We start from the raw sequence: 14,368 nt of genomic DNA on the forward strand, positions 1-14,368 counted from the left end.
AATTTGCAAGGACAAATAAGCCTACTTGTTTAGCTTTTATTAAAGAATGGAAAAGATGTATGAGGGTTTTGCAGAGGTTAAAAAAATAGGCTTGGGAGACTGAAATTAGGCATTGAGTCCCAAATATTAATAATTACTAGGAATATAACATTGGCTAAGTGCTTGAAACTTGATTTTCATAAAACATAATATACACATGTATTTATAGGTCTATTGTGTGAAAATTAGCTTATTTATTTTGGCTAACCTATACTGGTTACATTTTAAGACAAATAGAAGCATAGAATGGGTCAATTCCATCAGATCATTCCAAGATTTTTTGCTAGAGACTGAGTTCAAATTCAAGTCTCCTTTTGAGTCATTTTGTGATACTACTGGTTGGTGAGGAGCGTAGTATTGCCTACACAGAAATACTTTAATGGAATAATCTGTATATTCTTCTTGTCTACCTTTAGTCCCACCAGAAAAAGCCATTCTCTTAAATAACTTTCGTTATCTGTCCCATAAATTAGCATGGTAGTCTAAAAAGGGTTCACTCTATGAGGAATTGTATTTGTGTCTTAATAGTACCGAGTTGACTGTGTGGCACTAGGAAAGTAATTTTACTTTCCTGGCCTCAGTTTCCTCACCAAAGAGATGAACTAGTATGGTAAACCATAGATTTATGGTCTTATATTTTTTGGCTTTATTTTCTCTTTCTTAATCTATCCAGTCTCCTCTCTTCCTCTTCCAACTTCCATGCTTTTGTTAGACTGCTTTTTCTTTGAATATTTTTGCTAAATATATTTGCTAATCTATCTTTACAGGTCCAATTCATGTTCCCTTTTTTTTTAAGGAAATGCTACTTGATCACTTAATTTTATTTTAATTCTTCCTTCTCTGAGCCACATAATACTTAAAGCAGTATCTCTGTATACAAAAAGTGAAGTGTAAAAATATAGATGAGGTGATTTGTTATAAGCAGTAAAGAACTGAAATTACACAAGTCCTTTTTGTCCTTTGTATCTGTGTGCAAAGCAGTACCCTTGATTTTATTTTTATTTTGCTATCACTGTCCAATGTTGTCTAGACATATTAGCTCCTGTAGTTTTGATAGTTGCCTAAACAAAGAATTAAGTGTGACTGACAGCACTCAAATTTCAAGTATATAACACTGAATCTAGACGAAGTTGTTCTAATGAAGATATTCAGAAATATCTTCAAGTAGTTGAGGTAAGTAGTGTTGTTCTGTTCTTTCAGAATTCTTATGACCTCATTTTGGATTTTCCATTTCCTTCTACAGGAGGTAAAGAGGCCTCAGTAATAACTGGATTTGAACTTGGTAAGATGAGTGTTACTGACTCCAGGTCTATTCATTATGTCACCTAGCTATTTTATGGCACTTAGTTAAAATTAAGGGCCAGCAATGCAATCATAAGTGAAAAAATGATAGTATGTTTTCATTTTATTTTAGTAATACTTGAACATGTGTTTCTGAATGGTTGTCTTCTGCCCACGTGTACCCAAGCAAGAATTAGAGGAAGGGAATTGATCATGGTACAAGGAAGTGTGTTCCTAATTTTATCAGAAGTAACTTTCTCAGAAATAGAGGGTGTTTTGCAGATCAGCAGAGAAAATAGTAAAACTAGAATTTATTAAGAATTTACTGTAGAAAAGATACTTTGTTAAACTGTAGGGATTCAAAGAAAGCCAAAAAATATTTCTTGGTCTCAAAGATTTCATAGTGCAATGGGGGAAATAAGAGCAAACAACTGTATATAAGCAAAAAATGTGAAAACAAATTGTACGTGATAAATGAGTAAGGGGAAGAATTCATGGGGTTAAGATTAAGGACTGGTAAGTATTAAAGATAAACGTATTAAACGTAGTTGCAATGGGAGAGGTTGTTAAAATTATTGAGACAGGAGATAACTTGGGTTTAGACTGGAGTAAATATGATATTTAGAAACTAAGATGTTCAGCTTTGCCACTAGTTTTATTAGGAGAGTTTTCTTAAGAATAGGAAGAAATAAAGGAAAGGGAAATTACAAGGAATTCAAGAAAGTGGCGTAGATACAGTTTAAGGAAATAGGGAGTTTTTTTTTAAATTGGGACATGTAGAGGGGCAGAGAATTGTGATAGGAATCTGTTTTAGAGTTACAAATCAATTGTTATTTCTGTCAAGGGTCCACTAAGAAGAATCAGAATTTTAGTTTTAACAGGCTTGCTGGATGAAATGAAGGTTTGGATTACTCCTTAAGTTTCTAAGCGTAATTAATGCTCGTAATAAGTAAGAATAACTAACGATTATTCTTTAATTTATTTTACCGTTAGCAAAATAACAATTTTGTTATGTTCTGAAAATAATAAATAAATAAATAAAACTTTTTACCCTGTCGTTTTCCCGCCCTCTCTAGCATTTTTCAATGTTATACTCTATAATGTTTTGAGACGATGTTCAGTTTTTAGGAACTCTATTTGCGCTTTTCTCATGGTATGGTAATTGTGTTATTTGAAGCTTACAGTTTAACAATTTCGACGTTTTCAGACGGAGAAGTCAAGGAAACCAACGGTCAAATATGTTTTTATCTCAGCTCGGGATGGGAGGAGCTTAGGGAAGATTAATCTTTTTCACGGGTTCCTTTCCAACCTCCCGCCCAGCTACAACGGCCTACTACAATTGGTTCTTCAGACACGTACTTCTCCTCAGAAGTTTGTGGTTCCCTTTCTTCTCAAAACAAACTTAAAAATACCCCATAACCATACCTCTCTCACTCCTCAGACTGGGTTTGTGTCCCTGTATCTCTTCAGTTTTCCTTCCTCTCTCAGTCACCTGCTATTTTCGATTTGTGAGACGAGGAGTTCGGTGAAGCGCCGCCTCGATCAGGCGCGCGCAAACGTATAACGAGCTACAGTACCGAGGATTGCGCACCGGGTCAAACACTGGATCAGGGAAAGGCTAAAAGTGAGGAACGTAGTATTTTTCCCACTCCCCCTCCCACCCCCCTGTCGTCTTTGGTTAAGCCAAAGGCGCACTACCAAAAGCTGCCTGAACCACCGACACAAAATGGCGGCCTTAGTGATGATTGTGACACCATCTCCAGCCCGAATTCAGAACTTTCTTAGCAAACCTTGTTAGGTCTCAGTCACCATGGCAACGTTTCTGCTTGACGTACATTCATTGGAGCCTGCGGTCGCGCGCTTGTCTCTTCTTGATTCTCATTGGCAGATTTCTGCGTCACTAAGCCACGCCCTATAAGGCGTGGCTATTGGTTGAATATAACCATCGGCTTGGAGAGTAAGTGGGAAAAAGGGGCGGGCGGGCGGGCGGGCTGGGGTGGGTAGGCTTCGGGGAGTGCCGCTTCACTTGAAATTTTGTTTGTAAACTATTTTGTCTTAGTAGTTGCAGTAAAGAAGGACCTCTCCTTTCTGAGTCATCTTATGAGAAAGGAGTACTGCTGTGGATGAATTTACACAAGACGTCTTAAAACCCAACATATTTTCATAAAAAGGAACAAATTACATTTGTTCATGACCAAAGCACACTCATCGCCAACCTCATACTGGTAAAGTACTTTGCGATTTGTATTTATTATACAGCCTTTCATTTTTTCATAATTTATGTTAGGTTGTCACTTTCAGTGTCTCTTGGCTTGTTTAAAAATAGTGCAAAATTTGAAATTTCTATTGTATAATTAAAGTATCTCTAACGTTCAAATCAAAGGCTAAATTTCATTGAATTTGCAAGTCTGTTTGCTGTCACCAACATATCAACAAATTAGAGTAGACCTTTATTTTTTATTTTATTATTTAAATGTTAACTTTAATTCATATATTTAGTTTTTATGTAAGTTTTTAATTACAATTATGCGTGTAAATAATTTTATAATTTGAAACCTTTAAGCTAACCTACAATTTTTTTAGAGGATATTTTAAACAAAAGTTCCCTGACCCTGAAAGTAGTATCTTTTTCCATTGTCTTTAAAAGGAAGCTTTTTCAAATTGCTGTAGTGTACAAAAAGAAATAATTTTATGTATTTACATAGGGTTCAAGCACAGGTTTTCAAGCCAGGGACAAGTATTTGATAACAGGCTATTGTTCGGTCATAATTAACCCAAATTACTTTATGATCAGCTTTGGACTATACCATTTTTCTCAGTTGAAGGTGTTTTGGAAATCTGCTAAAAGCGTTTTTGAAGTATAGTAAAAAAGAGTACAAATTATATTTAAAAAAACTTTGATATAAATTCCTGAAGGTGATCATTTTCAGTGTTTCTATTTAATGAAATAGCTATGGAGACTTGATTTTAAAAAAAGATCTCCCCTCTGCCAAGTGGTCCTATCCTCTTTTGATTCCGCATTCCTTCCTCGGTTTTTATCACTCTGTTTGGAGGCTTCGACAGTTTCAAGGTGAAGGAAAGGGACACTCCATGGCGTGGTTAAAAGAAAGCTAGTTGGAGAAAAGGTGGTTTTTAAAAACTTTTTTGTTGTCTGGTGAAATTTGGGAGGGTTGCATTTAAAATGAAAGTGAGCTAGCCAGCATTGTGGGTTAAAGGAAAAAAGAATATACATTTTGAGATACATTTTTGTACTATTATGTTTTTTTCTTATTGTAGTAGTTTAATATTTTTCATGCAATTCTTTCATCATTCTATGTGAAATTACCGCTTGTTATAAAAAGCTGAATTTTTATGTTTCTGGCGTTTGGTTATTTCAGTCTGGTTTCTTTTTTTACTTAATCATGAAGAATAGGTATTTTGATTTTAAAAAGTGAGGTGCCTACTGTAATCAGAAAAGTGAGTGAAATGTTTACTTTTAACTTGTATTTACGAAAAGCTTAAGCAAATTTCCACGTCTTTGTATATAGCGTTTAGTAGTTTGAAATTCTGTAGTTTGAGGGGGGATTATTACTGGCTATATCTATTTTGGACTTAAACCATTAGTTGAACATTTTTTATGAGGGAAAATTTATTGTATTATTTAAGGTTGAGTGTTGAACTAGACTTCTTCTTCTAATGTAATTACTTTTTAGTCATATCCCAATTAAATAAGAATGAAGGTGAAATTGAATCTGTTGGATCAAAAGACAGGTAGCTTTTATTTGTGAAGGGAAGGGTGAAACAAACATCCGGGACTTTAGTTTCGTCCGCCATTTTGTGTAAAACATGTAGGAAAGTGCGCCCCCTTTTTGCTATCATTACGACCTCAATCTCAAAACGAGTTTTCCTCAACAATATGCACAATTTCATTTCGGTCAGAGCACCCCATAACATTTGCATAAATATAAATCCTACTGCAAATCCAACCTTAAGGACTTTTTTTAAAACACTTTAATCCTAGGCAAATCACTCTTTGCCTCACTTTGCGCATCTATAAAACAAGAACAATACACACTTAACGAAGTTGTAAGGATCATACAAATCACTTATCACAGCAGCCTACACCTGATGAACTCTTAAATGCTTTCTCACCCCACTTCCCCTTTCTCTTTAAAATTCCCAAAGTAATCCAAATATTAGCTATCAATTATACTTCGGGAATATCTTTTTTTTCACCAAAAAATCTGCTTAATATTGTGTATCTTTAGTCATATCCTCATACTTTTCTTCTTCTGCAATTATTGCAGTCACTGATTTACTCACAAATGTACAACATTCTTCTTTCTCTTGAGCTTTCTTTTTACCCTAAAACTACATTTTCCATTTAAAACAGAAGTGATTTATTATTTCCCTTTCATCCAGATGTCCAGTTCGCCTTTGTCCTAGAAACCTTGTGTGTCCAAGCCTGATCCAAAGCCAGGTTCCAACCAATCCCACCTTGTACCTGCTGAAGCTCCCACAGCACGTGCCAACGTAAGTATCTGGACTTAAACATCACAGATTGTGAAGAAAGCAGCAGCAAGTTGATATGCTTATAACTCCTCCCTAATTCCGATTCTTAATACATCTTTAGGGAATGGCAAAAAATGGAAATGAAGCAGAAATAGATGAAGGTCTATACTCCAGACAACTGTAAGATCAAAGGAAAAACTGGTGGGGTTGAAAAGGAGCAGAAACAAAAAAAGGGAAGTTGTGCAAAGTAAAAATAGTTGTTTAGCACCTACCCCCATTCCCTTCCCAGGTATGTCTTGGGCCATGAAGCAATGAAGCGGTTACAAACATCCAGTGTCCTGATATCTGGCCTCCGTGGCCTAGGTGTTGAAATAGCTAAGAACATCATCCTAGGTGGTGTCAAGGCTGTAACCCTTCATGACCACGGTACTACCCAGTGGGCTGACCTCTCTTCCCAGGTAACCTTTCACTTTTTATATCTGTTCTGTTTTCCCCTTAAAACCATGAAGAACCAAAAGTCTCTGGCAACCCAGCTAATTGTTTTCCTTTTCTCTAATACTTAGTTTTATTTGCAAGAGGAAGATATAGGCAAGAATCGTGCTGAAGCATCACAGCCTCACCTGGCTGAGTTAAATACTTATGTACCTGTTTGTGCATACACAGGTCCCCTAACTCAAGACTTCCTAAGCAGCTTCCAGGTATGCAGAAACCTTTTATCCTTCTAAAACGCCATCCCTAAAACCTTTATAAATGTGTGAAATTTTCTTAACCCTCCAAAATTCCCCATATAACCCATCACCAAGGAATACCCAAGATAATCCATTTTTTATCCCTCTCTCTTTTCACTCCTTTTACTTCTTCTCTAATACCTGTAGGTGGTAGTTCTCACCAATTCACCACTAGAAGAGCAGTTGCATGTGGGTGAATTTTGCCATAGCCATGCTATCAAGCTAGTAGTAGCCGACACTCGTGGTCTGTTTGGGTGAGTTTCACTATTCCCTTGTAGTCTGACCATCCTGGAGGACCCTCATGATCATTTTCCTGAAATCACGTCTGCCTAACACACAGAGTTTTCTGAAACAGTTTCACTAGAGCATCTGTTTCATACATGTATAATTTAATGGGTAGACCAGGGAGAAACAGACTGATAAGGGGTAGCAGTCATAGGGAATCTTCTGGAGGAGATTCGTAAATTTTTAGGTAAGTCTTCTTTAAAATATAAGAAGAAATTTAGAATATAAAATTTTAGAACTATAACTTTAGTCTTTGGAATACAAGATAATTCAGCAAAGAAAATCTATGTCTCCTGCAGGCAGCTCTTCTGTGATTTTGGGGAGGAGATGGTCCTAATTGACTCAAATGGAGAACAGCCACTCAGTGCCATGGTTTCCATGGTAACCAAGGTGAGGTACTAAACGTTGGGATGCCTTGAGGCAGTAAAAGGGTGGGAGAGATAGAAGGTAGGTAGCTTGTTTTTCCCCACATCAGAGCAAAGGCCCTTCCGCTTGACAGCCTGGCCTCTCTTATCTTTATTTAGGATAGCCCAGGGGTAGTGACCTGCCTGGATGAGACCCGTCATGGATTTGAAAGCGGTGACTTTGTCTCTTTTACTGAGGTACAGGGAATGAGTGAGCTTAACAGCAGCCCACCTGTGGAAATTAAAGTCCTAGGTGAGTCAGTGCAAAGTGAAAGCATTTTTTATTCAGTGGGGCTACAGTTGGAAAAGACTGGGAGCTGGGAAACATCTTCTAACTCCTATGCTTTTGTCCTACAGGCCCATATACCTTCAGTATCTGTGACACAACCAGGTTCTCAGACTATGTTCGAGGTGGCATCGTCCACCAGGTTAAAGTGCCCAGAAAGATCAATTTTGTGAGTCTTGTAAATGGAAAGTATTAAGACTATAGTGATGGAAGTTTAGGCTGAACAAGTAGTTTAGGAAAATCTCTTTATTTCTGCCTTAACCCCATCTCTGCCTTTTTTTCCCCCTTTAAATAATATTTTATTTTTTTCCCACAATTACAAATAAAGGAAATTTTTAGCATTCATTTTTACAAAGTTTCGAGTTACGAGTTTCTCTCTCTGTTTTGGAAACAGTAGGCAGTTTGATATGGTTTATACATGTTAGCATGTAAACATTTCCATATTCGTCACAGTAACAAGACAAAACAGATCAAAAGTTTAATTTTTCTCTAGCTTTTTTTAAGATTTGGGTCAAAGCTTATATTCCTTTCCCAATCTTCCCTAATATACATTCTTTCCCTTGAGAAAAAGATTAATAAATGTTTTTAGATTGACCAATTCACCCTTTCCTTTCAGAAATCCCTGGCCAAAGCACTGGCTGAGCCAGACTTTGTGATGACAGACTTTGCAAAGTTTTCACATCCACCTCACCTACACATGGCCTTTCAGGCCCTGCATCAGTTCTATAGCCAGCATGGCCGGCTACCCCGTCCCCAAAACCAGGTAATCAAATTGGGAACCCTGAGAGAGGAGAACACACTATTGTTTCAGTTTCTTTGGGAAGCATTGCTTTTTGGGATATGGTCTTTCTCAGCTAACATTTTCCTTCTTTCTTACCCTCCTTACAGGCAGATGCCACAGAAATGGTTGGATTGGCACAGGTTGTAAATGAAGCTTCCCCACCACATGTGAAACAGAAAAACTTAGATGAGGAGCTGGTACAACAACTGGCTTATATGGCAGCTGGAGACCTAGCTCCTGTCAATGCCTTTATCGGGGGTCTGGCTGCTCAGGAAGTAATGAAGGTAAGCAAGGAAATAAATTCTGGAAGATCAATTTGAAAGATGAGAGGATGACCTCCACGTTTTTGAAATAATTCTATCATTTTTTATCTTACTATATCATGCCACTGAGTTTCAGGCTGTGTCTTTGTTGGTTTAGTTCATTTGTTCATTGAATCCATATCCCTTGTTTTTGCATTAATGGTTACCCTGTTTTAGTTGATCTTATCCTTGCTGACACCTTCTCTAAGACTACATTTCCCCTGCTAAGCTTATTGGACCACTGTTCACTCCCTGAATTTTGTCTTGTGTTGTCTTAGTTCCCTAATCCATGTTAATTCGTTTCCATAACAGACTTGTATTTGTGTTTGTTTTCTACTGTACTATTAGGCCTGCTCAGGAAAGTTCATGCCCATCATGCAGTGGCTTTATTTTGATGCATTGGAATGCCTGCCTGAGGATAAGGAGATTCTCACAGAGGCCAGCTGTCACCCTGTATGTATTTATCTATGTACCATAGTGAAGTAGAGAAACTTTTGGCTAGGCTTAATTATTTGATTTGATTATTTTCTACAGCGTCAGAATCGCTATGACGGACAGGTGGCTGTTTTTGGCTCTGACCTACAGGAGAAACTGGGCAAGCAGCGGTATTTCCTGGTTAGTGGCTTAGAGTTTTCCATTGTGTTCTGGCTATCCTTTTAACTGTAACCCAGTTCTGACTCCCAAATCCACTGTGATGTTTCGTTAGCCAACTTACTTTTGGTCTTTACTCTAATTCTTCTCTCTTTATGGTACTGCCCTACTCATAGTGCCTTATTTCTCTATTCTTTGTCCTTCCACGGCCCTCTCTGTCCTCAGGTAGGGGCTGGGGCCCTAGGCTGTGAACTTCTCAAGAATTTTGCCATGATTGGCCTGGGCTGTGGGGAAGGAGGTGACATCACGGTCACAGACATGGACACCATTGAGAAGTCCAATCTTAACCGACAGTTCCTCTTCCGACCTTGGGATGTCACGGTAAGGGGCGTGTCAAGAGTAGCTTCACAAAAGTGTGTTTGGTTTGAATACTAAGGCAGAGGTGGTGGATTCACGGTGCTGTAGTGTAATTCTGGTCTGTTGTGTGGTTTTCCAACCCAACAGAAGCTGAAGTCAGATACAGCAGCTGCTGCTGTGAGACAGATGAACCCACAGATGCACATAACCAGTCATCAAAACCGAGTCGGACCTGACACAGAACGGATCTATGATGATGACTTTTTCCATGCCCTGGATGGTGTGGCCAATGCGTTGGACAATGTTGATGCCCGTGAGGATAGGGGATTGGAATTCCCTTCTTGTCTAAACTGTTTTCCTTAATTTAAGAGATAACGTGTTCAATACTAGAAAATTGAGGAACAGAGTCTTCTTTTCAGTGTACACTTACCAGTGATAAGTTGGAAAACAGCCAGGATAGTGAAGGCCATTGTGCCTTTGTCTTGTAAGAATAAGTTGAAAGAAGTAGGGAATCTTTAGCTTGAAGAAAAGAAGACTCATAGAGTACATATTAGTTCTCTTTAAAAAAGTGAAGGGCATTCAGGTGGAAGAGCAAGTTCATTCTTCTTTGATCCAGAACTAAGCAATAAGTGGAATTTAGAAAGAATTAATTTAGAATTGATGACAGTTACCCAGAAGTGAAACATTCTGAAAGATACAGTGATTTTAAGGTATTCTGACAGAGACAAGTTAATCACTTACCAGATACATAGTGTAATGAATTTCTTTTTGGACATAATTTGGGTTTGTGACAATCCTTTCCAACTTACATTCTTTAAAAAGGAAAGCGTAAGACAGAACATTGGACAGTATCTGTGACTAAGGGATAAGAGACTGAAGAATACTTATGGTAACTGTATTAAAGTAATAAGTTGGCAGATCAGAGAACTAGGAGAATGTTGCCAGAAATTTAACAGGAATATTATAGAAGGTATTTTTGTTAAGATACAAAGCTTGCTATAGGTGACCAGTGAGGCTTTTTTTACCACCTCATCATGTTATTATGCCTTTATACCTAGTATTGTATCCCACGTGGTCTGCTTTTCCTAGGGATTCCTTTTTTCTTTTACTCTAGGAATGTACATGGACAGATGTTGTGTGTACTATCGGAAACCACTGCTAGAGTCAGGGACACTGGGAACGAAAGGGAACGTTCAGGTGGTGATACCATTCCTGACAGAGTCTTACAGCTCCAGCCAGGACCCCCCTGAGAAATCCATCCCCATCTGTACGCTCAAGAATTTTCCCAATGCCATTGAGCACACACTTCAGGTCTGGGAAATGGGGCAGTAACTTAGGGAGGTTTTATTGGGGGAGGTGGAAGTAATTATGTCCCTCTTCTTAAATAAAAATATGTTGCTCCACACAGTGGGCCCGGGATGAGTTTGAAGGCCTCTTCAAGCAGCCAGCAGAGAATGTTAACCAGTACCTCACGTGAGTGTTGCTAGTTCCTTACTCCACAATGGTAGGTCCTTGGCCAGGCTAGGCTACCTTTTGTCTGTTCTTATTTCACTGTGGCCTTAATTTACAACCCTATTTGAGGTTCCCTGTGTCCCATCTCTAGAGGCTTAATGCTCTAAATGCTACAGATTCTGTCTTCAGGATTTTGAATGCTTGTTTTCCAACCTGACCACAAGCTTTTCTGTGTTATACCTACAGGGACCCAAAGTTTGTTGAGCGAACTCTGAGATTGGGAGGGACACAGCCCCTGGAGGTGCTAGAAGCCGTACATCAGAGCTTGGTGTTGCAGCGCCCCCATAGCTGGGCCGATTGTGTGAGTTGGGCCTGCCTTCATTGGCACTCCCAGTATGCCAACAATATCTGTCAGCTCTTACACAACTTTCCTCCAGAACAGGTATTCAACTCATTTTCCATCTTTTAATTGTATCTGGGCTTGCAGAGGGTAAGAGGTTGTCTAACTTGAGGATTCTCTGCTTTTTAATTTAATTACTCTGGCAGCTCACAAGCTCTGGCACTCCTTTCTGGTCTGGCCCTAAAAGATGCCCACATCCCCTTACATTTGATGTCACAAATGTGAGTATCATATGCATGTGTCAGCTGTCTCGGGACTTGGGAAGTAAATATCTAGTCTTAACACTTAAAATAATCTGGATTTTGATTTAATGAACCTAGGTTTAAGTCCCAAATTCACTTTTTATTATCCATGTGATCTTAGATAACTTCTTTCTTTATGAGCTTTAGTTTTTTCTTCTCAGTAGATAATCACCCAAGATCCTTTATCACTGTCACCCATGATCCTGTGAATCCTTTTTTTGTTTTTTCCCCACAGCCTTTGCACCTGGATTATATCATGGCAGCTGCTAATCTCTTTGCACAGACATATGGACTAGCAGGTTCAAAGGACCGGGCTGCAGTTGCTACTCTTTTACAGACGGTTCATATCCCCAAGTTCACTCCTAAATCTGGTGTCAAGATTCATGTTTCTGATCAGGAACTACAGAGTGCCAGTGCCTCTGTTGGTAGGTACAGATTGTTAGCTCCTGTGCCACTGGGATTCTTAAATTATAGTTGAAATAGTTCTCTCCTCTTTGTCTTTTCTCCTTACTTCCCTAGATGATAGCCACTTAGAGGAATTGAGAACCATGCTACCTAGCCCTGAGAAGTTATCTGGCTTCAAGATGTGCCCCATTGACTTTGAGAAGGTGATAGGGGGTGCTGTGGGCCCAGGATAATTCAAGGGGAATGTCTGTTTTTTGTGTATGCATACTTATTAGTGGAGGATTTTATGCACTCCTCATTTGGTAAGTGCAGACAATGTAAGGTTCCCAGCTATCCTCCCTAACCTTTCCTTATGTAGGACAATGATAATAACTTCCACATGGATTTCATTGTGGCTGCTTCTAACCTGCGTGCTGAGAACTATGACATTCCACCTGCTGACAGGCACAAGGTGAGTCCATGACCTTAGATATTTCATTTTTATATATATATGCCTGTGTACATGTATATGTTTACATACATGTTTATACATGAGAGTAAGCATGCATATTCATGCTCTAGTCTTAAGACTGATCAGAAGGCCTGGGGTTTTGAGGGGACATATTTCATATCTACAGAGCAAATTGATTGCGGGAAAGATCATCCCAGCCATTGCCACAACTACTGCTGCAGTGGTTGGTCTTGTATGCCTGGAGCTGTATAAGGTGGTGCAGGGACACCAGCGGCTTGAAGCCTATAAAAATGGTTTCCTCAACCTTGCCCTACCCTTCTTTGGCTTCTCTGAGCCCATTGCTGCACCCCGCCACAAGGTAACACTAAAATGTTGAGTAAAGGGCTAGATAAAGGGTTTTGCCCAGGGGATGAGGAGGGGGAATATGTTTTTGTGGGATTGAATAGAGCTGATTATAGACCGGAGGCCTTCCTCATCACAGTATTACGATCACGAATGGACTCTCTGGGACCGCTTCGAAGTCAAGGGGCTACAGCCTGGGGGTGAGGAAATGACCCTCAAGCAGTTCCTGGACTATTTCAAGGTAGAGATCTAGGAATTTGGGATGAATGGGCTAAGGGAGGGAGAAAGAGACTTGGGTTGGCATTTCTGATCTTGGTTTCCTTTACTTCTACCGCAGACACAGCACAAATTGGAAATCACAATGTTGTCCCAGGGTGTGTCCATGCTCTACTCTTTCTTTATGCCAGCTACAAAGCTCAAGGAGCGACTAGATCAGCCGTGAGTTTTCCAGAATACTTGTTGGAAATATTAAGGAATCCTTTGGTTACATACAGCCCCTACCTAGGAAAATTGGTAGGCCAGTTTTGTTGCATTGATAGAATGAAATAAGTTCATTTGTCACTTTAGAGGCCTTTTTAGCAGCTAGTATTTGATGACTTTGTAAAATAGTTTTTGCATGAGCCATGGGGAGGTGGGAAAAAAGTTCTCTGGAGTTAACAGTCTTTGGTGACAAAATTCTTATCTTCTATTTGGGACCCCAGAATGACAGAAATTGTGAGCCGTGTGTCAAAGAGGAAGCTGGGCCACCATGTGCGGGCATTGGTGCTGGAGCTCTGCTGCAATGATGATAGTGGTGAGGATGTGGAGGTGCCTTATGTGCGCTACACCATCCGCTGATCCTTGGCTGTTTTTTCTACCCCCTTTCCCTTTATCATTCTCTTCGTACCCTTCCCCCATCCTGTCTAATCACCTTCTTTCCCCAGTAAGGCTGGCTGGTGGGCCAGATCCACAGGGCCTAGCCCAGTGGTTTAGTTCTGCTCAGTTTGGCACTCAGGGCATGTGGGGAACCTTCCTACTACTGTTTGAAACCTGAATTCAAAATAAACGAACTATTCACAGAAACCATTGGCTACACTCTTATGTGAGATAGACTGAGCTCAAGACTTATGAATGCAGACCTCTTTGTTGGGAAATAGGTTTAAGAATACATGTATATTTTTATTGGGAATCCCTGACTTTGTAACAACTTAGAGTAACCCTGGACCTTTAAAAGGATGCAACAGGATATAGCATGCTTGTGTAGGAGGAAGAACCAGGATGAATGCTTCTGACTGATAAGATTCCTCAAGGATAGGCCTGATAGACCAGCCATTAGTTCATAGATCTTCTCTTGGTGCTGTAGTCCAGAAGGAAGAAGTTACAACCCATTTGTAGTGAACTCTCCAGAATTTGCTATGCCCAAGGTAGATAGTTACCTAAAGTTACCTAAAATGACTGCGATGACATATACAGTACCTTTTCCGCAGAAAGAGGGGTTAGTTCGTTAACTCTTTTTATTCTCTGAAATTCAGGTTTAACAAAAAAAAATCTA

General features: G+C 39.3%; 1 protein-coding gene across 3 annotated transcripts; it reads left to right on the top strand.

The window, feature by feature from the left end:
* The first annotated feature begins 4,347 nt into the window (after positions 1 to 4,347).
* On the top strand, positions 4,348 to 13,899 carry UBA1 (ubiquitin like modifier activating enzyme 1). Of its 3 annotated transcripts, XM_036740713.1 has the most exons (26): positions 4,348 to 4,445; positions 5,722 to 5,832; positions 5,933 to 5,991; positions 6,101 to 6,269; positions 6,375 to 6,509; positions 6,687 to 6,793; positions 7,124 to 7,214; positions 7,349 to 7,481; positions 7,586 to 7,683; positions 8,131 to 8,277; positions 8,403 to 8,579; positions 8,946 to 9,050; positions 9,132 to 9,212; positions 9,414 to 9,569; positions 9,693 to 9,858; positions 10,660 to 10,856; positions 10,954 to 11,018; positions 11,244 to 11,439; positions 11,544 to 11,618; positions 11,875 to 12,064; positions 12,159 to 12,247; positions 12,403 to 12,495; positions 12,662 to 12,853; positions 12,977 to 13,078; positions 13,175 to 13,275; positions 13,539 to 13,899. In XM_036740713.1, exons 3-26 carry the CDS (start codon positions 5,936 to 5,938, stop codon positions 13,672 to 13,674), a joined length of 3,057 nt encoding a protein of 1,018 aa, XP_036596608.1. In that variant the 5' UTR covers positions 4,348 to 4,445; positions 5,722 to 5,832; positions 5,933 to 5,935; the 3' UTR covers positions 13,675 to 13,899. The 3 variants fall into 3 exon arrangements, with proteins under 3 accessions (XP_036596608.1, XP_036596609.1, XP_036596610.1); XM_036740714.1 differs by lacking the exons at positions 4,348 to 4,445; positions 5,722 to 5,832; positions 5,933 to 5,991; positions 6,687 to 6,793 and having other exon boundaries at positions 6,180 to 6,269; positions 6,475 to 6,509; XM_036740715.1 differs by lacking the exons at positions 4,348 to 4,445; positions 5,722 to 5,832; positions 5,933 to 5,991; ... (1 more) ...; positions 6,375 to 6,509; positions 6,687 to 6,793 and adding an exon at positions 6,800 to 7,011.
* Positions 13,900 to 14,368: the final 469 nt, after the last annotated feature.

This window comes from Trichosurus vulpecula, unplaced genomic scaffold, assembly GCF_011100635.1.
Source record: "Trichosurus vulpecula isolate mTriVul1 unplaced genomic scaffold, mTriVul1.pri scaffold_48_arrow_ctg1, whole genome shotgun sequence".
NCBI lineage: Eukaryota > Metazoa > Chordata > Mammalia > Diprotodontia > Phalangeridae > Trichosurus > Trichosurus vulpecula.

Bases quoted from the DNA above. Each gene is read 5' to 3' on its own strand.
- UBA1 (XM_036740713.1), top strand. From the start codon at position 5,936: ATGGCAAAAAATGGAAATGAAGCAGAAATAGATGAAGGTCTATACTCC. The intron at 12,496-12,661 runs GTGAGTCCATGA...TCATATCTACAG, and splicing joins CACCTGCTGACAGGCACAAG to AGCAAATTGATTGCGGGAAA. The intron at 13,079-13,174 runs GTAGAGATCTAG...CTTCTACCGCAG, and splicing joins AGTTCCTGGACTATTTCAAG to ACACAGCACAAATTGGAAAT.